A 27,654-nucleotide genomic window follows, 5' to 3' on the forward strand; every position below is an offset into this window, starting at 1 on the left:
TAAACCGAAATTCCGTCATTACTCTGTTTCATGGCACAAGGAACGAGCAAGTACGCATTTGAACTTCATAAATTGTGGAATGTTTTTTCATCTCTGAAGAGCCAAAGCTTGTGCGATAAGGTTTTTGTTTTTCCACTGCTACAGCTTAAGTTTTGACAAACCCTTGGCTTAACAAAGTGAACTAGAGTTCGGCTTGCGTGATAAAGCGACTGCTTTTGTGCTCAGAACGACCCCCTTGTGCACCATGACAGGAGAGAGATGGATTTTATGAGAAAACACAGCGACAGAGAGGCCTCCAAGTATTTGCAATAACTATGTGTGTACTTCAGATAAGGTTAACTCTTACTGAACAGAACGAGAAATCTCTGGGATGAGCGCTAGATATGTGAAATCGCATTGTACCTGCCTATATTGTTTAATCATTTGCAAGGTGGTTTCACAAGTAGAAGTAGAGTTCACCAAAATCATCTCTAACAATTTCTTGCACGTCGACCAAAAAGTATCACTCTTGCTGTGAACGAAATGCCTTACTTATGCAGGGGAAACTGCGTCTCCCCAGGGATATAATTGCCTTTCTAATAAATGTGTATACATGGCCAGGGACATAGACATCAATAGTGTAGCGGGGACCGCTGCAACCGGCCCAAGGGCGTGAGGAGTCTTTGGCACCACAATTATAGCTTTTTACTATCAAAGAACTGGGAACCAGCAGCAGTCCTGGTAAAACTACTGAAACCAGCCCCTCGTCTTCTTCCCTCCTCTCTTAATACATTGTCATGCTCTTTGTGTGCCTACCCCAGCCCCGCGCCTGGGCAGCTGAAGAGGGAGAAGCCACTAACTTCCAAACCAACCTCCAAATACTCCTGCACCCCTGGGAAATGCACAGTTGGATAAAGTCCTCATTGTACCTGCTCAGGAAAGTACACTACTGCATTTCACATACCCATCTGCACAGGAAGTGACATCACTCTTCAGTCAGCCCATTGCTCAAGCCTTACCATCAGAGAGCTGACAAAGACACCTTGCTTGTTTGGCTCAGTTAGGGCCAGGAAAGGCCTTTGGCCACAACCCTTGTTCCTTTGACATTTAGAAGATACGATATACTCATGGGCGTCCCCCAGAACCTCATACTGCATATTCCCACAATCATAGCTCAATGTAAACAACCAAGACGCTAAGATGGCATTCACACAACACATAAACCCAAACACGTACACCCTCAACCAATAGAACACACATTCCAACTCACACTCATTAACACATGCTCTACACTACTCCACCCAACAGCCACATATGACCTCATCACCTATTACAAGCTTAATGCTCTCTTCATCAGAGAAACATTTTTCACACCCACATCATTGCATATCCTAGACATCTTTATTCCCGCAGACGACAGCATCCATTGTGTGGGTGTGCACGTAAAAAAGGGAAGAGTCCTCACTCATCCATACATCCTTTAGTTCCTGTACCCTAGGCCAGCAAGCAAATCTCAAATCCAAGGAGCTGCTGAGATGCCATTCTCCACTCTTTGCAACTCAGACCGCCACTTCTATCTCATATATAGGTCTCCTACGCCGAACAAGGATTTCAGTGATGAATTCTCAGATCTCCTCTCCACCTCGCCCATCTGACATGCCCACACCACCCTCTTGTGTAACTTCAGTATTGCAGACAACACAAGCTAAAAAACAAGAGACATCCTCTTCAAGCTCACTGATACACTCATCATGGTACAGCTTGTCACATAACCAATACACTACAAAGGCCACATTCTCAACCTTGTCTTCTCAACATCACCAACAATTCAATGCAATCCACCCAAACCCGTGGACTGGACCGACCACTTTGGCATCCCTATCTCTCTGCTCAGAGCCCTATCAACACAAAAGAGACGCTTAAACCTTTAGACTCTTCAAAGACGTGTTCTAATGATTAAACTAATCTTCCTCCTACCAGCTACACTTCTGATTCCAACCCCCCGGTAAACAACTTCAACAATTGTTTGGAACATCTACGCCCCAAATACATCATGCAAGTGACAGCCAAAGCATTCAGCACCCTGGCATTCTAACGACTTTGCTGACAATAAATGATTCAGCTGCAAAAAGGAAAGAAAATTGAAGAAAAACAGAACTCGAAAGGATCTCTTGATACTGAGGGACCTCAATGCAAAACACAGACAGCTCATCGCATCAGCCAAAGCATAACTTTGTTTAAGACAATGAAGTGATGCATAAACTTCCTGCTAGACTCACCTAATCACCCATCCAACAACAGGAAAGTGCGGTGCCATCAACCTCCCCAAAAACCCCACAGGAAAATCCAGTGTAATCAACCTCTTCTTAGGTGAAAAAATACCGAAGATCTGAGAGCACATCAATGACCCCAAACCTGCTTCATCTCTTACACCCCCCTTCCTGTAGAATCCCTCAATGGCTAGTCTTCAACCCCCTATCTCTTCAAGATCTGGCTGACATACTCAACTCCATAAAAGCCACTCTATAATGTCTTATCATCTTCCTTCATTAAAGCTCTCTCTAGAGGCTCCCTTCTACCCCTACATGCCATTGTCAATGCTTCCCTCACTCAAGGCATCTTCCCAAAATCTCTGGAGAGAGCCCATATCCTCCCACTCCCAGAGGAACCGGCACTAGATCCTGATTACTTCATCAGTGTCCTTTTCTGTTTCTAATCCTACCTTTCTAACCGGCAACAGTTTGTTCACATGGGCACCTCCAGGTTACAAAAGATCCCTATACCCTGGGGAGTCTCCCATGGTTTTATACTGTCTCCTGTCATCTCCAAACTTTACATGCAGCCGATTGGTGCTCTACTCACAGATAACAGCATCAAGGTTCACCAATATACCAGTGATACACAACTCTTCTTGAACTCCTCCTTGGCTTCAGACATTTAATGCCTCAAACACTGCTTGTAGATCATCCAGACCTGGATGGCCAGCACCTATCTGAAGCTCAGTCCAACCAAAACAGAATTCCTGTTGTTTGCCAAGTTCAAGAAAGGTACAGTACAAACCTGGTTCAAAGAGATGAACCATGACAACTTGCAACCCCAATGTTCACTGAATGCCAAGTCACTTAGATTCACCCTCAGCACAAACTGCACCCTTACGGAACACATTGCCAATTAAACAATGATGATCTGCTACCAGCTCTCCATTCTAAAGAAAGTCAAACTGTTTCTTCCAGAAAGTGATTTCAGAGCTCCTGTTCACGCCCTCGTGTTCTTGCATCTGTGTTAAACCTGTCATCCTTAGGGTGGTCTTTCCCCAGACTTTTTGCCCTTTGCCTCTCATGTTTGCTGATTCTTTTAATTGCCCTTAGGACTCTGAGTAATTTACCACTTATGACCAGTATTAAAGTGCATGTACTTCTCCCCTAAACATGACGACATTAGTGTATACCTGACTGTCATATTTGAATGACTAGTAAGTCCCTTTTAAACTGGTATACCATATACCCAGGGCCTGTGCTTCAAATACTAATAGTGGACTTGCAGCACAGATTGTGCCACCCACAAAAGTAGCCTTTCAAACCTGTTGCAGGACTGCCATTGCAGTTGTGCAGTTTACTGCCAATTCGACTTGGCACTTAAAACTACTTGCCAAGCCTTAAACTCCCCTTTTCGTACATATAAGTCACCCCTAAAGTAGGCCCTAAGTAACCATAAGGGCAGGATGCTATGTAAGAAAGATGTAGCACAGGTACCTTTATGTTTTACATGTCCTAGTAGTGATAAACAGCCTATTTTGTTTTGACTACTGTGAGGCCTACTACTCTCATAGGCTAGCATTGGGAATTCCTTATTTTATATTTAAGCTGTAATTCCTGATCAGACAGGAGTAGCTTTGTCATGTTTCATATCTTTAGAATGGTAATGGTAAATCCTCTTTAATGGTAAAGGCGGATTTAACATTACTATTTTAGGAATGCCACTTTTAGAAGGTAAGCATTCCTCTGCATTTACTGGTCTGTGTATCTGACAGCCTGTCTCCAATACATGGCTGGGCTGGGCTGGGTGACAGCTACATTTCTGCATTCTCTCTAGACAGCCACAACATAGGACACTAAACTGCATCTGCATTCATCTGCATACTGATGGGACGCCCTGGGCAGAAAGAATGGGAGAGGCTCATCCTAATAAATCAAAAGGTAGTGTCCTGTCCACACAAAAAGGGCGGACCCCCCCACCCCCATAGCAAGACTGGCAGACAGGACTGGGTTGAAAGGGAGCCTTGTGCACATTAGAGAGTTCCTTTGAAGTCACCCCCACATCAAGGCCACTTTTGAGTATAAGCACTGGGTCTCTGACCCCCTAAAATCAGACACTTCTGGATCTTGAAATGAACCTGTATCAGAAGGACTGGTGTGTTGCTCAGAGGACTCATGTGAACTGCTTTTCCAGAAGGACTGCTTTTCTGCTTATTGCCCTGAGTCTCCTTGATTCTGCTGGAAGGACTCTGCCTCCCCTCTAAGTGATCTCCAAGGGCTTGCTGGCTTGCCCTCTGTTCTTGAATCTCAGGGCCATCAAAGATTTTGCTTCGCTGCCATGAGTCTCTGCCATTGTGAGTCCAGCAGCTACACTTTACCTATGCAGACTGTTCCTGCTTGTGCTGTGCTGAACCGGCACTTGGGTGGGAGAAAGATCAGGTGCCTTCCTTCTTTCCTTAGAGTCAAGCAAGTCCTGCTTCAGATGACTCCCTCGACCTGTAGCATTTCCTAGCAATGATGTGCTCCACTACCCTTTCAGAGGAAGACAGTCACAGTGCTGCATGTGGATGATTCAGCACGACCCCCGAGAGGAGGACAGGGCCTCAAGAGCCCCGACATTGACAGCTCATCTTGCTGGTTCAAGGTATCCGGACCAGATACTGTGTTATCTCGGGAGCGGGGTCTTTATTTACTGACACAAATGCGGCCAGTGTCTTCACACTGTTCTGCTTTCCGTTAAGGCAACATACACTGGTTGGTGTGACCGGATATACATTATTGAAAACTAAAGAACTCCTAAAACACTGCATTCTTATCTGCTAATTTTTTAAACGTCCATTTCCTAAAAAATATACATTTTATTATTGTTGTTTTGGTCTTATTTTATACAGATAAATATCCTCTATTTTTCTAAAATTGTGTGGAGTCTTTATTGTGGTGATTTCATTGTTTTACTGTGTGTGTGTTTGTTGCACAAATACTTTCTACATTGCCTCCATAGATAAGCTTGACTGCTCTTTGTCAACCTACCAGAGGGTGATCACAGGTTATCTTTCAGTGTGTACTTAGCTTAACCTGTCTAAAGTGATGGTTCTTGCATGGCCTGGGTGCAGACCTCAGCCAACGAGGAATCCTATTTCTAACAATCTGGTTGGTGATAATGCTCTTCCTTTGGAGCATCCTAAATGCTGCAACATGTCTCATTGAGGGCTTGAAGAAATATGACTATGTCGCCCCATCATGATGGAACTCCAGTGGCTCCCTTTGCCAGCCCAAACCACCTTCAAACCCATCTGCATTATTTACAAAGACATCATGACCAGCACCCCTGCTTATCTTGCAGACAAGCTCACCACTTCTGGTGGTTCTTGTCTCACCTGCAGCCAGGGCAGCATCAGACTCCAGACTAAGAAAGTACAAAAGTAAAAACAAGACAGCAGGTCCCTTTAATCTATGCATCTAGGATCTTGTACAAAATCACTGTATCTATAAGGATCACCTGAACTCTGATTCAATATAAGAAAGAGTTCAACTCACCTCTTTATAGAACACTGCATCAAAATGCTGTAACTCCCTACAACTCAGCTTCCTCTCTTATCACTCATTAACTGTATCCTTGTCTTTGAGCACGTACAGCACTCCACTGCCCTTTGGCTAGGTTTGCCCTATAGTAATACTACACATACACACACACACATAAAGCACCAATCTAGCCCTGGAGGGGGCCCATCTTCCTTACTTGCATTATCACCTATGGCACCCTTGCTAATGCCCTAAAAATGGCAGAATGGCTCAAGAGCAATAAGCATGCTCTCTGTGCCCAAGCTCCAATTTCTGACTAGGCTCCAGGAGAAGCCGGCCAATGCACAATCATGTGAAAACTACCTTTGCCTTAAAAGAATCAGTCTCAGGTATCCAAGCAGTTGAAACTGAAAAAAGATTACAAGAATGTTACAGAACGTGTGCTGCATGAGTGCGCAAATGAAGTAAGTTCACTCGCCAGCACAGATTCGAAGGGTAGGGCTGCTCAAACAAAATATACACATACCAGCTGGTATCAGATAAAGTCTGCATGACCAAGCCAGTTTTCTTGTTGTTTCTGAATATCACTGCACTTAAGAACATCCAATTTTCTGAACCAGTTTAAATGTAGTTTATTTAAGTTAAAAGAAAAGAAATGTAGAAAACAATAAAACATCTCACTAGTCATCATAAAATACAATATATTCCATTGATCTATATGTACAAACAACTTCTTGGAATGATTTAAAAATTAATACAATTTAGTTAAAATAAAATGTCTATGGAATCCTTTCGTATGTTACTCCAGAGAAGCCATGAGCACCAAAATGAGTTGGGATGTGGCCAAGATCGCGACCGAGTAAGTCGATCGGCTCTGCATTCTGTACCATATGCCCCTGATCAGTATCCTGATCCTTGATTGCTGGGCCCTCCCCCTACACTACTCTCCAGAGACCCAAGAGACAGAGACAAGAGTTCTTGGCCCCTCTGAGGGAGTGACCAGCAGCCATCAGGCTCCAAAACTCGGAAGCTGGATGCGGCCTTGGAGGCTCCATGAGCTGAAAAAGAGGATTGGACACAGTGTGGAGAGATCGAGTGAATAGGGCTGCCTGCCTGCATGTGTCTGCTTACCCACCTGGCTCCTTCTGGAAGGGGAGACTCAACACCGCCAGACACGTTATGTTGTATTGATTTGTATAGCTCAGTAATCACCCCTGAGGATATCCAGGCACTTGGGCAGGTCATTGGTACCCCAGGTGCTTATGTGAAGAGCCAGGCCGCCAGCTTCTTTCAGAACTCAAGAAGTGAGGAGAAGGCTCTGATGTGTTGAGGATGACCTTTTTATGTCTTGGATGCAATGTAGGAGAATGAGTAGCCTCCGGTTTTGGTTTTGCAGATGCAGGGAATGTTTGCAAGAGAGTGAGTGAGGCAGAGCGTGTATGGTGGGTTAGTGAAAGTGTATTCAGCTGTTCAGGTATTCTGGCACTGTGCTGTGTAGAGTTTTGTACATGTGCATGAGAAATTTGAATTGACTGTACTTGTGAATGGGGTGCCAGTGAAACTTTCTGAGGTGCAGTGTGATGTGGGTGCAGTGTAGGAAGTCGGGTATGAGTCTTGCAGTGGTTTTCTGGATGGTCCACAGTCTTTCAATAACAAGGACAAAGAACATATCCAACAGGCATCTAGAGCATGGGGTCCTAGGTGGCCGAGAACAATAAAGTGAACATCTACCTGGATTACACAACATAGATACAAAGAAGGGAGTCATTTCGAGAGATTAAACAACACCTCTGAGGAAACAACATAAGATATGCTTTGATATTCCCGGTCAAACTTCGCATCACAGATGGGGGAAAGTACACTTCCTTGAAACTCCGGCAGAGACATGTATATAGTTGGACACTGAAGGGACACCCATGGACAGAAGCCACAGTGACCTGCTGATCATTGGTAGATCTGGACACACAAAGAATGACACCATAGGTGACTTCGGGGTCGGCCGACCTGGGAAAAAGTGTTGAAAGAGGGAGTCACGATTGTTGAGGAGATCGAATGTCACACCAGCTCCAGAACATCAACATTGAGAGACAATTAGGACTCACATAATGACATAGACAATGCCGAAAGGGAAGAGCCCATAATTACCCTGCACTTGGACCCTGTGCTGACATCCATGACAGTGGACATCATTGAGTGACCGATGGACACCTACTTATCCTTTGTGGTATGATATATCACCCCTATTCTGAGTGGATTGAGGTGTTAAGAAACTGTTGGATGGGAGTTTTTTGAGAAATAGAGGGAGAGAGAGAGAGAGAGAGAGAGAGAGAGAGAGGTTGGGGATGGTATACAGAGGCTGGAAGGCATCCGGGGAGGAGTGCTAAGCACAGAATACATAACTCTGTTACACCCCTACTGACTAGTGAATAGACATGTTAAGTGGGCACCACTTAAAGGTGCCAGATTTGTGACGAGGCAAGTTCGGTCCCTCAGCCAGTGATAGGGAGTTCGGGTTCCTACATTTTATACTTAGAGTGCATATGTTGGAAATCAGGCTGAAACAGGGCTATATGTAGCCAACTGAGGCCTAATGCAGAGGCGGCAAGGCAAATCCTTTTCATTAGAGGGACACAAAGCCTGACACAGTTGCGAGTCCCCTCTCTCATTACAAAATATTAACCTGGAATGTGTGAGGAATGGGTACGCCTTTAGAATCCATGCATATCTCAAGAGCAGAGGCATATAATTTGCATGCCTACAATGGATGCATAAGATTACTGCAGAACTTGCCAAACTGTGCAAACGATGGTGTGGCGCATTGGTAGGCATGACATTTTCTAACTATGCCAGGTTGGTACTAATGTGGCCTGCACCTAAGGTCCCATTCCAGGTGGCACACTCCAGGGCAGGCCCGGACAGTGGTTACATAACTTTAGAGGAGTTGTTGTTTGGGAAAGAATAACACTGATAGCGGGGTACGCCCCCAACACGAGAGCCGTGGCATTCTTCAACATACTCCACCTCTCTCTTCTCAGGCCTGACTCTATCCTGCAAGTGGGGAGGGGAACTTTAGCACAGCCAACAATAATAGATCAGTTCCCCCCCATCCTTTGGGCTTATTCACTAGCAGCATCTAAATCACTGACACAATAGGCGATGAATGTAGGCGTGGAGAGCCATGCATCGACTGACAAAGGGTACTCATTTTACTCCTGAATGCACACTCTGCACACAAGAATAGTTCTGCTTTACTAAAGTGTGCCACTTATGGATAAAAAGATGGACACAGAGTACCTGGGCCACACGCTGTCAGACCATAACCCCCTTAAACTGACCATCCCCTGAAGATGCACTTCCACTTGCATACCAACTTGGAGACTATCTTTAGAAATGTTGCATGACCCGCTAACCACAACTGAGGTTAGGCAGAACATAGAGCACTATTTCACAGAGAGCAAGGGGATGGTATTTAATATAGTTATAGAGTGGAATACACATAAGGTGGTACTGAGGAGGACACTCCATGGGATAAAGCTCACCCTCATGCAGGAACTCAACACCTTGGAGAACTGCATCTGCAAATTAGAATGTGAGGCAGTAGACACGAGTACAGGTTCGACAAGCTCTTTCCACAACCCAATTGAACTACAAGACAACATAGTCTGGGATGCTTTGAATATAGGGAGGGTAAAGCCACACAACATGGGGAACGATGGTCAATGCACAATCCACAATAAATTAAGGCTTCAGAGAGAACTATGTCACATTTTACACCCACGGGACCAAACTAAATGAACAGGGGGTTAGAACAAAACTTAAGCACACTTCCCCTTCCTCGTCTCAATGCAGCCCAGAGAGCTGCTTTAGAGCATTCCCTCAGCCCGGAGGTAAATGCAGGAGGCGATAACCCATATGGGCAGAGGTAAGACACCAGGCCTAGTGGGCCTCCCTCCAGAAACCTATAACGCGTTCCGACAAGGAGTGGCAATGCACCTGTTAAAGATGTACAAGTCAGCTAAGATGGTTGGTCAAATACCCAAGTCCATGAGGAAGGCTTTAATTGTGGTTTTGCTGAAACCGGGTAGAGATCCTGTAGGATTTTGCTCTCAAAGGCCACTGTTATCACTGAACCTAAACAAAAAAATTCTGGGGAAAGTATTAGTGAACCACTTGCTACCATTGGTCCAGACTCTGATGTATGGTGACCAAAATGGCTTATTCCTGGGCCATAGCATCTTTTTAAACCTCAGGCGATTATTTGGGATCATGGACTGGGTCAGGTGCCATCACGAGAATCACTGTGTGGCATCCATGGGCATTAAAAAGGCCTTTGATACTCTAGTCTGGCCTTATTTGCTGGGGGTTCTACATTGGCTATGTCTGGGGGCTGGATTCTTACAATGAGTGAGTCACTTTACAGAGATCCTGGGGCGAGAGTGAGCCTAGAGGGACTGATATTATCCCCTATTCAGATAAATAGGGGGACATGGCATGGGTGTTCACTTTTACCCCTTATCTTTGCATTGTCTATAGAGCCACTAGCATGTGCCTTGAGAGTGTGGGCACGCCAACTAGAGGGTACAGATGGGTGAAGAATGGCACATTGTGTCACTATATGCAGATGATGTCTTGATAAATATTTGTGAGAGGGGATGATTACCAAATAAAACCTCGCCCCAGTGATGACTATGTTGGGAAAATCTGGAAGGGCATGGAGCCTCAGAAAGAACTAGGAAAAGTCAATCCTCTTTCCCTTAACCGCCAGAGAAGCCAACAAACACTGGCTTCTGCCGAACATGGTGCTACACTTAGCAACTGAAACATTTAAATACTTGGGAGTGCATATTTACCATGCAGGAAGAGATCTGTTTGATCTTCAAGGCTTTAACTTTGATTTCAAACTCCCTCCCTTTCTGGAACGTTCTACAACTTTACCCTATGGGCAACATAGCTATATGCAGAATGTTGATACTCCTTAGGTTATCACATTTCTTCTCAGCACTACCTATTATACTGAAACAACCCTTATTCAAAGACTAATGGACCAAATTATCGGAAAAGATATGGGCCCACGGGGAGGCACAGGATGCAGCTGACCAATCTCTACCACCCGCAGGATGAGGGAGTTCTATCTGCTCCGATTATGAACTACACTATACAGCTACAGTGGCCAATGTGATGGCTAGCGATTCATCTTATCCGGAGACTCAGATTTTACAGGCACTCATAGATGGTTTGCTGTTAGTGATTGACCTTTTGGGAGAAGTGGATAGCCACCAATCTGCTGTTTTGGATGGCTCGTTGGTGCTGGAAGAGGTATGTAGAGGGTGACCCCAGAACACTGGAGTATGTACCAGAACTACCCCTGTGGTCCATTCTAGAGAGCACGGTGCTACCAGACTTACATAATTCACAACCCTGGACGGAGGTGGGCATGAAAAGTGTGCGGGGAGCTATTTGCAGAAGGGGCACAGAAATCCTTCCACAACTTACAAAGGACATGCAAAATGGGATCAGGCATTTTTCTACTCCACGCCGCACTAGGCAACCTCCTCCGTGAGTTGTGTGGAGCAGGCACCTCCAGGCCAGTTACCTGCAAACCATTTCAAGTATTAATTGGCTCATGGTTTTAGCAGGCATGCTGTCACATCACTTTACATAACCCTACTACACAGCACTGTGCAGCGGAGAGGACATCTTAAGGAGAGAGGGTAGAGTGCGTTAGGTGTGGAACTATCAGGTCAACAATGAGTGAAATTCTTAGAAGCTGTTAAAGGGGTCTGTGGTCTGCAGAAATGCTAGAATGCGATTTGTAAAGTTTAACTACTTCCATCATAAGTATTTCCCCCCACAGCGGATAGGCCGCATGTTTCCAGGATTGGAAACAGCGTGGCCCAGGCGCGGGGAAGAGTCCGCTGACTTCCTGCTCATGGTGTGGCGCTGGATGGCTACGGTGAGGTACTGGGATGCAATACTCCAACACATATCGGCACTCACAGGTTGACTGATTCCAAAACATGCCTAGATCTGTATACTGGCCCAGACGAGAAAACAAAAACACGTATTACTGACCTGGCATTAGTGCTTGGCTAACGGCCCATCGCCATATCATGGACGGCTGGGAGGGGCTGGGGGGCATATTTGTGGAGATTGGCCCAGGCTGAGATTGATGTACTGTCTTCTCCACGCTCGTCGGAGTGCGGTATTTATTTGTAAAGGTTTGAAGCTAACTCTGCCACCCATCCCCTGTGAGAGGGGACTGAGCTGCCCAGAGGGGGATCTCAGAAAACATTGAGAAGGTAACACAAGTCATGTCCATGCTCCAATAGGAGCCTCTGCTGGTTACATGAGTTCTCTGGTAGAGTGCACTCGAATTGGTTGTAATAAAGTTAATGTAGTCCAGTTGTTGTTACCCAAGCATGTGTAATGCAAGTATCACTGTTGAAACTTAAATAACTGCGAGTATGTCACACCCTGGGCACTGGAACTGCTTAGAAATATATGGTACTGGTGTCAAGCAGCCCACATACACGGTCTGTAGTTGTAAGAATCAATAAAGGACTATATACCAAAAGGGCTGACACAACGAGTTTAAAAAAGCATGGAGCACAAGGTACAGCACATTGGCATAAAACACAGACTCCTGCTCAGCCGGCTGTTTACACAACCTTCCAAGCTTGCACGAGTGTCCCACACCTTGGCAAGTATCCTCAGTCTCCAAACACATCGCTTTGGTGAAGTGCTAAAACGAAAGGTGTTGCAATCAATATCTTCGATCCCTACTCTAAATGTAGGATGCCATGTTGTGTTTATTTAGGGGAGCACTTTATCTCACCCTGAATCAGTGACATTTTAAGGATTTTGGGGGCCCTGGGCTAAACGTATTTTACATGCCCATCTTTGGAACAGCTTTGAATTTATGAACCAATTTCTGCTCTTTCATGCCCTCTTTGGCCAGGTCACTGACCCTGCACAGACACACTTGTTCAAGTTCTAAATGTACTTACATCTAATATTCAGGGATGTGTGTTTTCTATTGTAACACAGCAGAAGCTCAGTACACTACTGCGAATAATCTCTGTGACATTCACCCATTCTCAAATGTGAGGTCCCGGTTTGATCCTGAAGAAACCTTTTTATGGATGTTGCGTGAAACATAAACACAACATTCCTCCGCAAAATGTCTGAAATAGACTCACACACATCGCCCACAATAAAAATAACTTAAAGGAAAATGGTATTTAAAACAACCTGTTTAATAATTATTCAAGGTCATCAAGGAAAGACTCTCTGCAGAACAGAGCTGATTGTGTGAGCCCCTCCCCCCGAAAGGGTGGAGACTTGGGCCAGAGCCCACTTTGTTTATGTCTTAAAACGCCTCTGCCCTGAACCACCTTCCAGCACTGAGAGGTGACACAGCAATGGTTAAGTTAGGATGAAGTAATTTGCAGTTAAGGATGCCAAATCATTACTTGGTGTCCAAGCTCTGTTTGGCAACTCAGTGGAACCACGGATCAACTCCAGTGATCTGTGTTCAATGCTGTGGTCACAGACTCGAGTCCCAGCAAGTCCACTCAGCCTGGTAGGTTTGGGGCAGCACCTCTGCCCCTACTCTGCTAGGCATCTGAATTCACTTTTGAAAAAGATAAAGTTATAGAACCAACAATCCAGGTCCAATGAGCGAGTGAAGATTTTGCAAAGCACAAACAGTAGCCCAAAGGCATTGAGGCCACAGTAACAATTTAATCTATCATGGTGTAAAGGGTCAGCTTCCCTTCCCATGGCTTATTTTGAAAAAGAATAGAATGAAATGAGAAAAAGTTTGTAAATTAAAAACAAAGGATGCATGCCCCCCAACTATATCATAAAATATTGGATCCAGCTTCAAAGCAAATGTATTCCTGGAGATATGGGGTAATTTGAGGAAAGTGTTCTGCAGGCTGGGTTTGTGTTCCGAGTTTGAACCCTAAAGAAGCTCACTTTTTTTCTTGAAGCTTTTCTTATGCTCGCTAATTATTTATGGTTCGATTAACTCTGCTAAAAACGTGCCCCAGGCATCATAGTGCTACTTATTAAATGAGGATGATTCGGTACCGAAATAGTTGCCATACCCCTTTCACTCAAGCTTTTCCATGTACACTCTTTGGCAATTTGGAAGGGGCCAGAAAGTCATGGCTCTAATACCGAACGTGTCACTACAAGAGGTGCATTGCCACATTTGTGCACATGTGGGCATTTTCACAGACCTACACTCTTAAAAGTGTTCGTAATGGGATAACGAAACATTTGACCCAGAGCTAAAAAATCCCAAGGACCCACACATTGGGAAACTTCTATGGTTAACTAGAGGTTGATGTGAAAGTGAGGCCCAGCAGAATGGTCATCTGCATTTATGGGTTGGCGAGAGAGCCTGATAAAGGCATATGAGTCCCAGACTGTTCTTTCTCTTGCAGTTAACCTCTAGCTATCTGCGGAAGTTGCAGGGGAGTATTCAGTTACAAAGTGTGCGACGGCTTGTCACAGTCACTGCTTCAAGAGTATGCAATAGAGAAGTCTGCAGATACATACAGAGGGGTGTTTTGCCTCCATATAATTATAAGCTGCACTATATGTAAGGCTATGGTCATGGCAATTTTTCAGGAATATGGAATCTTTTGCATTGCATGCTGTACGCAACTGTGCCAGAAACAGTTTCCATAATCTGTCTGAGACTGACCATTTACGAAGAATGAATTATATATGAACCCTGCACAATCTACTCATCCCAGTCAAAGGACCTCATTATGAGTGCCTTCATTTTGGAGCAGCAATACCTCACCTGATAAATACCATTTGTCCACAAGTGTCCAGTAAGGAATAATGCTCCTGACATGCATATATTTGTTGGGAGTAATTGAGGATAGCGGTGTTGGCTGTATTCATGAATGGCGGGGATGACTTTTCAGTGTGGAAGAGAAAGAGAAGGTTGATTTCTTTCCTCACCAGAAATTGATCAGACCTCGCCCTTCTGTACTTTTTTTTAATCCAAGCATGAAGGCGATTGTGAGGAAGATTACATCAAGAATCATCACCTCCCAGTGGTACTGTGTGGTTGGAAAATGAGAGTAAAAGAAGTAGAATGTGGTAGAATTTTTAAGACCTATTGACTACAGACACAGAAGACATCACACTGACAGAAACAGATCGTAGGCAGCAGGACATAATCATCTTTACATCATTTGATGTCAATATTTCATGTCTGATAACAACTGAAAATATATCAAAACAGCCCTCAAGACCTGAAAAAGCCCAAGGCGCACAGCCACTGTGTGAAACAAATGCTGGCACTATTCTGTGGCCATGGGAGTAATTTGTGGCTATGATAAACAACTGGAAAGGTTGTTGAAAAATACCAACATATAACCATTTACTACAAACCGTGTCAATAATAAAGAAATAAAAGTGCAATGTTTAGAAATGTTATGAACAGTTTGTTTATGTCTATGGAAACTCGCTGAAGGCCATGCTTGCTGTCGGAAACCCAGTGCTGGTGAGGATTTGCGACAAGACATGCCGTGTACCAAGTGCCCACAGGTCATGCCCTGCAAATACTTAGCACAGAGCATGGCCAAAGTCATTGCCTTGGCAAAGCACCCAAATCATATGGCTAGGGACCATGCCTACCAGTTCCGCTGACATAGGTTCTGCCACACAGCATGAACAAGGCCACACCCTGTGTTGCGAATCCGCAGAATGTGATCTGAACAAAGTCTTATTACAATCCTCAAAATATTAACTAAAACCTTTTCTAGTTGTCCACTAAAAAAATAATTAAAATATCAGTTTATGGGAAATAATGGTTATGAAACAAAACTTAAAGAACTGTGCCTGTTATGGGTATCTTTGGATATATAAATACCACTATAAGCTGCTCATGACTTAAGAAATGGCATAATTGATGACCTCAGTGATTAAATCATATATGGCATCATCAATTACAACACTGGTGCATCATAAAGGGCACTCAAAGAAATGAACGTATCATCCACTATTTGTGGCACTTTTAGCCCCAAACATGTTCACCTCCTTTCATCTTGGATTAGACTGGTCCAGAAAGATAAGAAGTTGTAGCTGGAAGCCCCAAAGGTCACGGTTAAAACTGGAAGCTCCATAGGAAGTTTGCAAGGATGGAGAACAAAGTACTACACAGTTTAAAACTAAATTTAACATGAAGACTGCGGCCACAGTCCCACAGCCCTGGTGTAGATCAGTAAACATGTAGCCACTGAGTTTGTGAAGGACAGAAGGTCATCTCATTGGTTGCCAGCAGTGGAACATTTTTTGCAGTTGAAAACCCAGAATGCAGGTTGGTGATTTTGCTGTGAAAAATGAAATGAGTGGAGGCGGGGTAGCCACCATATGGGGAGAACAGGGCCCTTGAAATGTCCGCCCCGTTGTACCTGAACTAAGTCTTTCAGTTTGCAACTCGAGAAGCACATTTTTGGAACCCTGTGTGGGACCCTCAAAAGGCCAGAGGTTTGTGAACCGTGGTTCAGCCTCCGCATTGATTTCCAAAGTAGGTTTACGGCGGTACATAGCTAAACAACTCAAATTAAATCACTGTAGATTATTTTGAGGGTAATAAAATACTTTGTGAAAGAAATCTTGACAATAAGATAACTTAATTGTTTTTCAAGCAACAAGACCTGATTATTCTGTTCAGTTAAATGTGTAAAATTAGACAAACGAATTAAAATAATTGAAAAGCCTTGATCAAGTACACGAAGATATAGTGAAAGTGCCGACTGTGTTTAGTCTTTAAAACCAGACAGAGGGAGAGAGTACATAAAACATTTATAAAGATAGGTACAGTTATGCAGCCAATAGGCCTTGAAAGGAATTTCTACCCAAGGGGAAAATTAGCTACATTTGTACACTGGAACAGATTCAATACATCATTAGGTAATTTACACCTGTCTTCTTCTTTTAAAGAAATAGCTGCTATTTCAGTAAAACAATTAACTATCTGCATTTAGATGCAGTTGCAAATGAATTTAAGCTCAAACTCGTCGGTGTTTTCCATGTAGAAAGAAAAAGCTCTTTTATTTGAAAACTAAATATAAACATCTCACTCTGAAATATGGATTTTTTTGCAAAGCCAGAGTAGGCATATGTATTTTCCATTCCAAGTAAATAATGCAGACATTCAAATCTATTTTTGGAAACTGGACAATGACTTCGGAATATAAATATTTTGCCTTATAATCAATGAATAATAATGTTTATAAAGTTTTGTAAACTACGTCAAATGAACAATGCATAGACGTGTCTCGCTGTGTTAGGCACAGCATTCCAGAAAACTTTGGGGCTTCGATCACGCCTTATAAAACTCTAAAAACTGTAAAGAAAATGAAAAAGGGTGAGAGAAGGAAGACAGCACACATTCATACAACTGAAGAAGTTGTTTATCTAAGTGAGGTTAGTAAGGTAGCTCACACTCATACAACTAAAGAAGTTTTGTATCTAAGTGAGGTTAGTAAGGTAGCTCACACTCATACAACTGAAGAAGTTTTGTATCTAAGTGAGGTTAGTAAGGTAGCTCACATGCATACAACAGGAGATGTTTTGTATCTAATTGAGCTTAGTACGGGAGCTCACATTCATACAATAGGTGATTTTTATGTGAGTTAAATAACATGACGGACAGTCATACAACATGTGATGTTTCGTATCTATGCAAAGTAAGTAAGGCAGCACACATTCATAGAAGGGTTGATGTCTGGTATCTGTTTGAACGTAAAGAAGGAAGCACATATTCATACAACAGTTGTTTTTATTTATATGAGGTAAGTAAGGTAGAACATCTTCATACAACAAGTGATGAGTGGTATCAATCTATGGTACGTAAGGTAGCCCATATATGTATAAGAGTGATGTTTTGTATCTATACGGGGCAAGTAGGGAAGTGCTCATTCATACAAAAGGTGATCTGTATATGTGTTAAGTAACATGACGGACAGTCATACAACATGTGATGCATAGTATGTATCTGAAGCAAGCGAGGTAGCACACATTGACACAAGGAGTGATTTTTTTAATGTATATGAGGTAAGTGAGGTAGTACACATTCACACAAGGGGTGATATTTTTATTTATGAGATAAGTGAGGTAGCACGCATTCGTACAAGTGTTTTTTGGTACCAATCTATGGTAAGTACGGTGGCTCACGCATACAACAGATTACTTTTTATATCTATATGCGGTAAGTTAGAAAACACAGCTTCACACAACAGGTGATATTTATATGAGTTAAGTAAAGTAGCACATGTTCATACGAGGCGTGATGTTTTGTATCTATCTGAGGTCAGTATGGTATCAAATATTCATACAACAGATGACATGTTGTATCTCTATGAGGTAAATAAGGTAGCACAAATCAATACAACAGGTGATATTTGTCTCTATGAGGTAAGTGAGGAAGCACACATTAACACAAAAGGTGCTGTTTTTTATTTATATGAAGAAATTAAGGCAGCACACATTGATACTGCGGGTGATTTTTGATTTCTATATGGGGTAAGTACGAGAGCACACCTTCATACAAAAGAGGATTCTTTTATTTAAAGAACTAAGTAAAGAAGCACACACACATACAAAGGGTGATGTTTTGTATTTATGTGAGACTCGTAACTTAGCACACATTCAGACACCAGGCGATATTTAGTATCTATGTGAGGTAAGTAAAGAATCAGGCATTCACACAATAGGTAAGGTTTTGTACCTGTATGAGGTAAGTAAGAAAGCACACATTCATACAACAGTTGATGTTTTGGATCTATGTGAGGTAAGTAAGCTGCATTAATTATACATTTGTTCTGGATCTATATGAGAAGACATGGAATCCTTCTATCACTGCTGTCTAATGTGGTTGGAAGCTCACGGCTACTATGCTTCAGACATAACCTTGACAAATTAATGAGTGCATTAGCATACGATTGCACAGCAGGGGACTAGACATTACGACCCACTGGGGGCCTTTCAGACCCGCAGATGTTTGATTCTACAATGTATCTATGATTTTTTTTCTTTTAAGCTTTGAATAATCCATTACAAATGACTAAGGCAACATTTTGTGAGGAATATTTTCCAATACCAAATGACCTTGCTTAGATCCTTCAAGAAGCATAAGCGTGCACCCATTCGCTTGAGTAATGGTGCGCTCTTACATGCTGACTGAAACTGATTATCTACTGTCCTGAACTGTTCCTCTGAGGATTCCAATCTGCGCAGTGCCACGCGCGTCTCCATACGTGCTCGATCACTCACAAGGCGTTAGCCAGGAGTGGCTGTGAACAGGAGCCCTTCCAAGGCTAAACAATGAGTGGGAGAGTGAACAGGCCCCTCGTTTAAACTAAAAATGACAAGTTAATGGCAGGAAGGGGTGCCGGTTTGGCAGAAAACAGGTGGGCAACACACACCAGTCTAACGGAGGAACTAAAGCTGTAGTGGAGGCCACACTTACTACGATTGTCCCTTATATGCTGAGCCCTTTGTGGGTGGGTTACTTAACAAACAAGACACGCTGAATGCTGCTGACACACTGTTCTCTAGCACAGCGACAGGTGGACACATCCTTTTTATCTATGTTAAATATAAATGAATGTCATTGTCGTTCAATGTCATTATATGTTAAAGGCAGCCAAGAAAGCATCAGCCCCCTCCCTTAAGCGCTCCCCTCCCCCCGAGCTCTGGGGAACGCAAGCGTGGCTTGATGCTGCTGCGCGTAGACGGGCGCTGAAGCGTCACCCACTGCAGTGCCTCTCCTCTGACGGCATCCACAGCCGTCTCGCGGAATCCCCCGGTATCTGATCGCACTTCTGACTCCACACACAGAGGAGGGGCTATCGACTACTCACCATATCCACGAATGCCTCCTGAAGGGGAAATTGTTCAGGTGCATCATCTTTCACAGTGCTCGCAGCATCAGCGGAGTCACTTCACTTGCTCACATGGTAGCATCCTCCAGGACGGGCACATACGAATCTCATACACATGAAAGGCCGCGAGGGCAGCGGAAAGGCTGGGTTATTGCCCGCAGTACCGCCTTCCACAAACATAGCGTCCAGGGCATGATCCAAGAACCGTGAGGAGGTGTTTCAAGCGTATGTCCATCCATGAGTGCCTGAAACTGTAAACCACACCGCAGCCCAATATACCAAAGCCCGGTCTGTATCCCATGGCCCAGGGAAAGGCAAACGCTGACTTGACGTAAACCCCCCAGTTTGTCTTTAGTTTCAATTAAAACACCTTTACACGCAGCGTTTTGTTCCGTGGGACCAAGCTAGTAAAGCTGAGTTTTTCCCCACCCATCCTAGAGAGGTGTTTTTAGGAAACTGTGCGACTTCATGCTGCTTCTCCGTGCAACACAGTGCAAGTAAAGGATGGCTCCTTTTCCTCTTTCGGAGGCACATATTACTCATCTCTTGACAGCCGGGTGTAAATCCGTGCGCAAGACCCGCGCTCCCGTCTAACTGCGGGTACAATGGAAGCCAGCTCCATTCTGCCGTCGAAACCCGTCATCACTCAAAGTCCCCCCTCGGTGGATGGCGCGAGAAGGCAGGAGCTCCTGCACGGAGCCCATCTGGGCCGGTGTGATATGGAAAGTCGCTGCCTGCACATAACCCCATAGTAAGGCGACCCTTAGATACCACCAGTCCTCAGCTGTCCTGTGCTGCAAGAGATGCCATGAATTTTGCCAGAGCCACGGCAGACGCGATTAAATGTATGAAATGAAAACAAAACCCAGAAAAAATCCACATATTCCAGGAATATGTTCTGTCCCTGCAGCGGCTCGCCTCTCCTTGCCTGCCAGGTCCATTGATAGCTGTCAGGGGGCTGGGGGTCGTGCGGACAGTGACGTGAGGCGGGGCACACCTCAGGCAGCCTGCCCTCCAGTGCGGGGGTGCGGGCACGGCCTTCTGGGTCCCTGGGGTCGCCGGGCTGGTGCAGGCGGCTCGGCCGGGACGCGGGCAGTCAGTGTGGCACTGAACTCTCGTGCTCTGCAGCAGGATCGGCTCCTTCAGCCTGCAGTGAACGCTGCCTGACAGGAGGATGTGCGAGCGTCACGGGGCCCCTCTAGGTGGGTTCCCCCTGCGCAGAAGCGCATCACCCTGAACTTCAGCCAGGGGACGAGACGGGGACCACTGAGTGGGTGAAACGGAAACCTGTCACCGCGAATGCTCGTCTCGCAATCCGCCAAGTGCAGTCAGGGTGAAATCACGGGGCGGGGCGAGGCAGCACGGGGCTATGAAGGAAAAAACATAAGGCAACAGAGAGTGGATTCCACACTCCTTTCTGGGCCACCTTTTCTGAATAAAACTGCGCGCATCACAGAGTCAACTACAAATCTGTCGTATTAAAAATAATTCACCGCAATTGCATGCTGTTGCTTTTAGTTAGACGTAAAAAGCTTCAGCCTGGAAACAAGCTGCACTTTCAACTGTCTTCACAAACGCCATAAACATAAATGTTTGAACAGGGAGTGTCAAGATAAAGTCTTGCAGTTTAAAAGTGCACGCGTGCCACGATGCTTTCCTACTCCTTTCTGGATTCCTGCGCAACACCGTGCCCGAACCCCAGCGCCGCTGTTGCCATTTTGGAAGGAAAACGTCACAGTAAACTCTCAGGGCCATTAAGGACACTGATGTGCATCTGTTTGAACCCCTAGAGATAAGCAGGTGGTGTCTGCCAGTGTTCGTTATGTAAATTTGTGCAGTGCCTGTTGTCAAGCCTGGTTAGGAGAGACCCAAAACCTCTTGCATAATGTCCACCTGGGCCAGTAAATGGCCGTTTGAACTGTAAATAACTGAATGAATGAATGCATGAATAGGGTATGTCTAAGCGCTTTGGTTGCCCAAAGGTATCGTGGTGCTAGAACTGACATGTTGAAGGAGAACCAGGACAAGCAACACAGGCGAGATTTATGTGTTGTTTGAAATGTACTGCGATTGGAGATTTGATTTAAGGCATGTTGGTCCAAAGATGAGGGACCTAGAAAAGAGAAAGTTCTGCTGCCGTCTTCTCTGCCCCCACTGGATTAGGGCATGGTGGTGAGCAGGAAGGGGGCATCAAAGCATATGGCGCATAGAGGAATGTAGCGGACCAGTCTACAACAACTACAATTGGGCCTTAAGGCACTTACATCTCAGTCAAATACACGGCATTAAAGACAATTCCGTATAAGTCAAAGGAGACTGTGATATCCACTGGAGAAATAGTTGAATTTCCGAAGACTGAAAATAAATCAAACCACCATTTTGGGGCTCTATGAAGTTTGTACAATATGTTAGATGGCAGAGCCCACCTGGGATGCAAAAGCTGTCCTGGAAAAAATGTTCAAACCAGCCACACTTCCGCTTTCTCTTTTTGTCTTTCCTCAAACCCCACTAGTGTCTGCTGCAAAAGACCTGCGGGAGTAGAAGGGAGGGGCAGAGGAGATTCAAGGTTTTCAAAGAACGGTCTCCAGTATCTTCAGCCTTCTTGTGAAATGCTTGATGAGATAAATTGCCAGTCCTGTCCTGGTTGCACTGTAAACCAAATAGTACGTTGTGGCATAGCCTATCTTGGAGAGCGTTGGTGCTCTGAGTACAAGGCTTCCAATGTAAGCGAATAAGAGGAAAAAAACCTCACCAGGAGCCTCATTTGGAAGAAAAATGAGAATGTTACTGAATTTACTTGATCTTTTAGTCTCACTCATTTCTAAAGATAAACCATGGAAACAGGAAAGCGTGAACATCCCATGTCAGCGGGCCAAAAGGGGTGCATCCAGAGGCTATAATGTCCGAACACCCTAATCTCACTTTTGCTACAGTGAGCTACAGTTTATTAGAGCTCATCTATGCTGAGTAGTAATTAAAGATCGAATGAAGCTCAGAGAGACTAAAATCAAAAAACAGAAGTTGTCATTGTTCACATAAGAAACTTATTCCACTCCAAAAGACCCAATGGTTGCTCTCAGTAGCTTCATATAAATGGAGAGCAGAATTAAAGAAATAGACAAGCCTCGACAGACGCTACAATGGAACGGTGATGGATCAAAGCAAAAAGGAGGCTTAAGGCAAGAAAGATCCATTGGTACCCAAAGTGTCCATAGAGAACTCATACTAACCAATAAACGCCACAGTGCATTAGCAAGTGAAAGATCAATAGAAACATTAGTTCTCAAAACACTGGAAAAGTAAGTACGCTTAGCTCTGTGACATGAAAATGCCAAACCACAACAGAATTTACATATCTTTTAATTGTTTGTCATTATGTTTGTTGCATCGAATCTCTGACCCTTTCTCATTTGCTATACACATCCGCTGATTTCAATTAAAATGTGTATTTTGTTGTACAAAAGGCATCCAACATGGCTATCTTTCACATTTTCTCTCACCCTGCATCATTGCCACAGAGGTTTGTAGTTATGTGTGAGTGTCTGGTATAAAAAATTCTTGACCTTGGAGGCAAATGTTTAGGTACTTTTTCAAGCTGTAATCTCTCTTTCTAAATACACCACTTACAATGTTTTGACTATGGGTATGTATGACTACTGCTCATTCTCTCTGAATCTAGAATCTGATTAAAGGCTATCAATACCTACCTTATTTGCGAACTTTAAAGTCAGGGTTAGCCAACATAGGTCCAGGAGGACAGGCTTCATAACAGACATGAAGAAATACCCATAGCTTGATGGAACTCCATTGACTCCCCTTGACGTCGTGCACCATCTTCAAAATCAACTGCATCACTTAGAACGCCTTTATGACCAGCAACCTCGCTAATCTTCCAGACAAGCTCCCATATTTCCAGTCAGGACCTCATCAAACTGCAGACTCAGAAATTCAAAGCAGAAAAAACACGTCAGCTGGTCTTTTCCAGCCATGCATTCAGGATCTGGGAAAGCATGAGAGTATTTATCGGGAAAGCACACGTGGATCGACCCCTTGGAAGAGGTGGCGGTATAGCCATTATTTATAAAAACACCTTTAGGTGCGTCACATCCTCCTTCGACATTCCAGACTGTGAAAGTTTAACTTTCTCTCTTTATCTGTCCCCCACTTTTACTTTCTCTGGAATGCTTCTCTATCGGCCTCTGGGACCTGGTACTCGCTTTTTAGACACTTTACCTGAGGTTGTAGCCAGTCTCATTTGTAAATCCCCTAATTTTTCTATCCTTGGGGATTTCAATATCCATCTTGATAATGAAGACTGTCCTCAAGCTAAATCACTATTAGCTTCTCTCACTGCGCTTGACTTAACTCAACATGTAATTGGATCCACTCACATCAAAGTCCATACTTTGGACCTTATATTTAGCAATTTCCCTGATCTTACTGCCCTGCCTCCTTTGCCTCTAACTTGGACAGATCACTCCCTCCTATCTTTTTCTTTCCCCTATAATGTCATGCGAGATCTGCAATCTAGCTCTTTAACCTCCGGGTGCATCTGGTCAAAGCTGGTTTCCAGTGAGTGGCGCGCGGCTCTCCAAGCCTCCCTTAGGTTCAATAGCTTTCCTGCCTCTGCAGATTAGTTTGATGAGTAGATTTCCTCCTCTTTGGATGGTATTCTGCCTATCAAATCAAGAGTCAATAAGCTATCCCATAAGGCTAAACCCTGGTTCTCTCCTTTCTTATTAGAATTGAGAGAGAAATGTAAAAAATTAGAAAGAATCTGGAGAAAGAATTACAGCCCCTCCGACAGAGAAGTTTATAGGCAATCCATCAAACTCTATCACCAAAATATCAAAGCTGCCCAGTCCACCTACTATGGCACTAAAATAGAAAACTCTTCCTGCTCACAGAAGGAAATTTTTCAGATCTTTAAAGAACTCACCATAACCCCTATGCCAGCCCCTCCCACAGAGGCCTCCATTGAATATAGTAACCGTTTGGCATCTTGTTTCCATGATAAAGTCATCAAGATATATTCTGGGTTCTCTTCCTCTCTTCCCCAGCAGTCATCAGAAGATCAAGTTACGGACACCGCCTTTTCTGGAATTCCACTAACTGCTTTTGCACCTCTTACGGATGCCGTAACAGCCAACCTCCTCCTCAAAATTAAATCGGGCTCTCCCCTTGATCCCGCTCCCCCAGCCATTCTCTCGCGGGTTTCAGATATTGTTGTCCCTCCTCTCACAAAAATACTGAATCACTCGTTATCTTCAGGTTCTCTCCCTTCATCTTTCAAGCACGCCATTATTAAGCCTCTTCTAAAAAAGCCTAATCTGGATCCTTCTTTATTGGAGAATTATAGACCTATTGCTCTTCTTCCCATCTCAGCAAAAATCCCAGAGAAACATGTCAACTATCAATTAACCAGTTACCTGGAGAGCCACAAACTCCTCCACCCTACTCAAATGGGCTTTAGAGCTCATCATAGCACGGAGTCAGCTCTCCTTACGGTGACGGAGTCAGCCCGTCAACTTTTGGATCAAGGGGCTTACGTGGCCGTCATTCTACTTGATCTTAGCGCAGCTTTTGATACGGTGGACCATAATCTTCTCTGCTGCAGGCTCTCTGAATTAGGGATAGGAGGTTTAGCACTGTCTTGGCTCTCTGCCTTCCTTAAAGGAAGATCCTTTCAAGTTTCGGATCGAGCCTTTTTCTCTGAGATTTTTCCATTGACTTGCGGAGTCCCTCAGGGCTCCTCCCTGAGTCCGACTCTTTTTAATGTTTATCTATCCCCACTGGCTAAAGTGATTGTTCCTTATAATTGTTCCTTGGTCATCTATGCCGACGATACCCAGCTTGTGGTATCACTATCTAGTTCTGGGGATTCATACGCGGCCAATCTTTCTTGCTGTATGAAGGATATTGGAGACTGGATGATTCAATCTAAGCTTAAATTTAATGATGGAAAATCAGAAGTTATTGTTTTGGGTAATGGTTCCCCAGCCTCCCCCCTCGCATCGCACTCAGAGGTTTTTAACAACCTTCTTCCTCCCAAGGCTCAGGTAAAAAGCCTTGGTTTTTGGTTGGATTCTCACTTGACTATGGATTTTCAAGCAAAAAAAGTCTCTTCTACATGTTTTGGTATCTTAAGAGTCCTTAGGAAGGTTTTTAACCTTCTACCCTCCACGGCCAGAACAGTCTTTGTTCAAACTCTGATTCTTTCCCGCCTTGACTACGGGAACTCTCTGTTTCTCAGTTCCCCAGCCTATGTGATAAAGAAGTTGCAGACAGTACAGAATGCAGCAGCCAGGCTTCTTACTGATCTTCCCAGACATCTGTCTGCGAAGCCGGCTCTTTCAATACTCCACTGGCTCCCTATTAAGCAGTGCACCCATTTTAAAGCCCTGTGCATTGTTCACAGGGCCCTCCATGATAAGGGTCCGATGTTCTTTAGAAAACGGATCCTTATCTACGCCCCCTCCCGAAGTCTGAGATCTTCCTCCTTCCGACATGTTAATATCTTTCGGTTCAAGAGAGCTTGGGGAGCCAATTCCTTTTCCACCAAGGCTGCCCGCCTTTGGAATGCTCTTCCCTCTGAGCTCCGTCATGAACCCTCAGAGCAGCTTTTTAGGAAGAAACTCAAAACTATCCTTTTTTGTAGCTAATTTCTCTGGATCTTCCTTGTCTCTGGCAGTAGTCATGTTATGTTAGCGCTGGGATGCCTTAGGGTAACTATGCGCTTTATAAGTCCATAAACTAAACTAACTAAACTAACACTGCTTCAATTTCAGAAAGGGTTGAAGATGGACCTCTTTAAAGAACACTAAATAACAATCCTTAACAGTCCACAACCCAGATACCTCTCATATCATTCATTGACTTTATGCTTGTCTTTGACCCTGCACAGTGCTTCACTGCCTTTTGACTAGGTCGACACTATTGAAATATCACATATATAGTTACATATACATACATAATTTTAGGATATCCACTAACTATGTAAATGAGTTTCACTGAGATTCATTGTATGTAAAATCATTCATGCTACAACCCTACAAATCTGGCATGGGTCTAGAACTTCTGTACCTACTTTGTTCACTTCTATTTTGAATTATCTTCAAGTTCACCTTCTGCCATCTTGTTCCTGAGCACACTGCTGGAAGAGTAGTATCCTCATATACATGTGGTTCCAGTCAGTGAGATGGCTCAGTGATCTTTAAGCTCACTGCTGACATCTGATATGCTTTGTGTCAAAAGCTAAAGTCCTGGAAAGGCCAACTTAGTCTTCCACCCTGCTAAGGTTGATAAATTAAGTGCTATTGACTTGGGTGAGGTTAACATATGTTATGTAGAAGGTATATGCATTTAAAACTGTGGTATTATTCATTATGTAAAAGTAAAGTGCCCTTTTCATGAAAAAAGTAGTACACCTGCAACCAGAGATTTATGTCTACATGCAGGTGCAGATTTGCTACTTTTTGTATCATCAATGTTACCTACAGTCCACTTAGAAAACTGCACCAGGTGCTGGTTTCTAGGTAAACCCCTGGAAATATAAGGTGATTCCTCCCAAAGGGTCCTGTCCCCTCCTGTGGAGTTATTCATAACAGAGAAATCCCCACAGGGTGAATAGAGCTCCCCGTGCAAATACACATTTGTTTCACTGTGGGGAAAAAAAATCCCCAAAAAGAAAGCTTTTCCTCTACACTCTTACTGACTGTGGGTTTATTTGTCCACCTTCCCTTCATTGAAAGGGAATCACTCCAGACTTTGACTGGAGTAAGTTTTTAACAATTTCCGGGGTGGAAAGAGTTTAGAGGGAAGTTTGGGAATGGCCACAAATACACGTTAGTGGGTATTTTCAAACTCCCAAGTAAACTGCACCTTAGAATGACTATCCAGTGAACACAAAGTAAACGTCTTCAAACTAACCTCAGTCTCAAATCCAGGCCAACACCTTGTTACAGGAACATAGCCTTGAGATG

The 27,654-nt window shown here is 44.0% G+C and overlaps 1 protein-coding gene across 1 annotated transcript in view; it reads right to left on the reverse strand.

Annotated features, from left to right (window-relative positions):
• The window catches only part of LOC138284067 (3',5'-cyclic-AMP phosphodiesterase 4D), a 1,206,532-nt gene extending 1,185,525 nt beyond the window's left edge, over positions 1 to 21,007 (reverse strand). Inside the window, exon 1 of the mRNA XM_069222486.1 lies at positions 19,652 to 21,007. Within this exon, the coding sequence (XP_069078587.1) occupies positions 19,652 to 19,698 (47 nt within the window). The 5' untranslated portion in view covers positions 19,699 to 21,007. The remainder of the gene's footprint in view (positions 1 to 19,651) is intronic.
• Positions 21,008 to 27,654: the final 6,647 nt, after the last annotated feature.

The sequence above is a fragment of the Pleurodeles waltl genome, chromosome 1_1 (assembly GCF_031143425.1).
Source record: "Pleurodeles waltl isolate 20211129_DDA chromosome 1_1, aPleWal1.hap1.20221129, whole genome shotgun sequence".
Lineage (NCBI taxonomy): Eukaryota > Metazoa > Chordata > Amphibia > Caudata > Salamandridae > Pleurodeles > Pleurodeles waltl.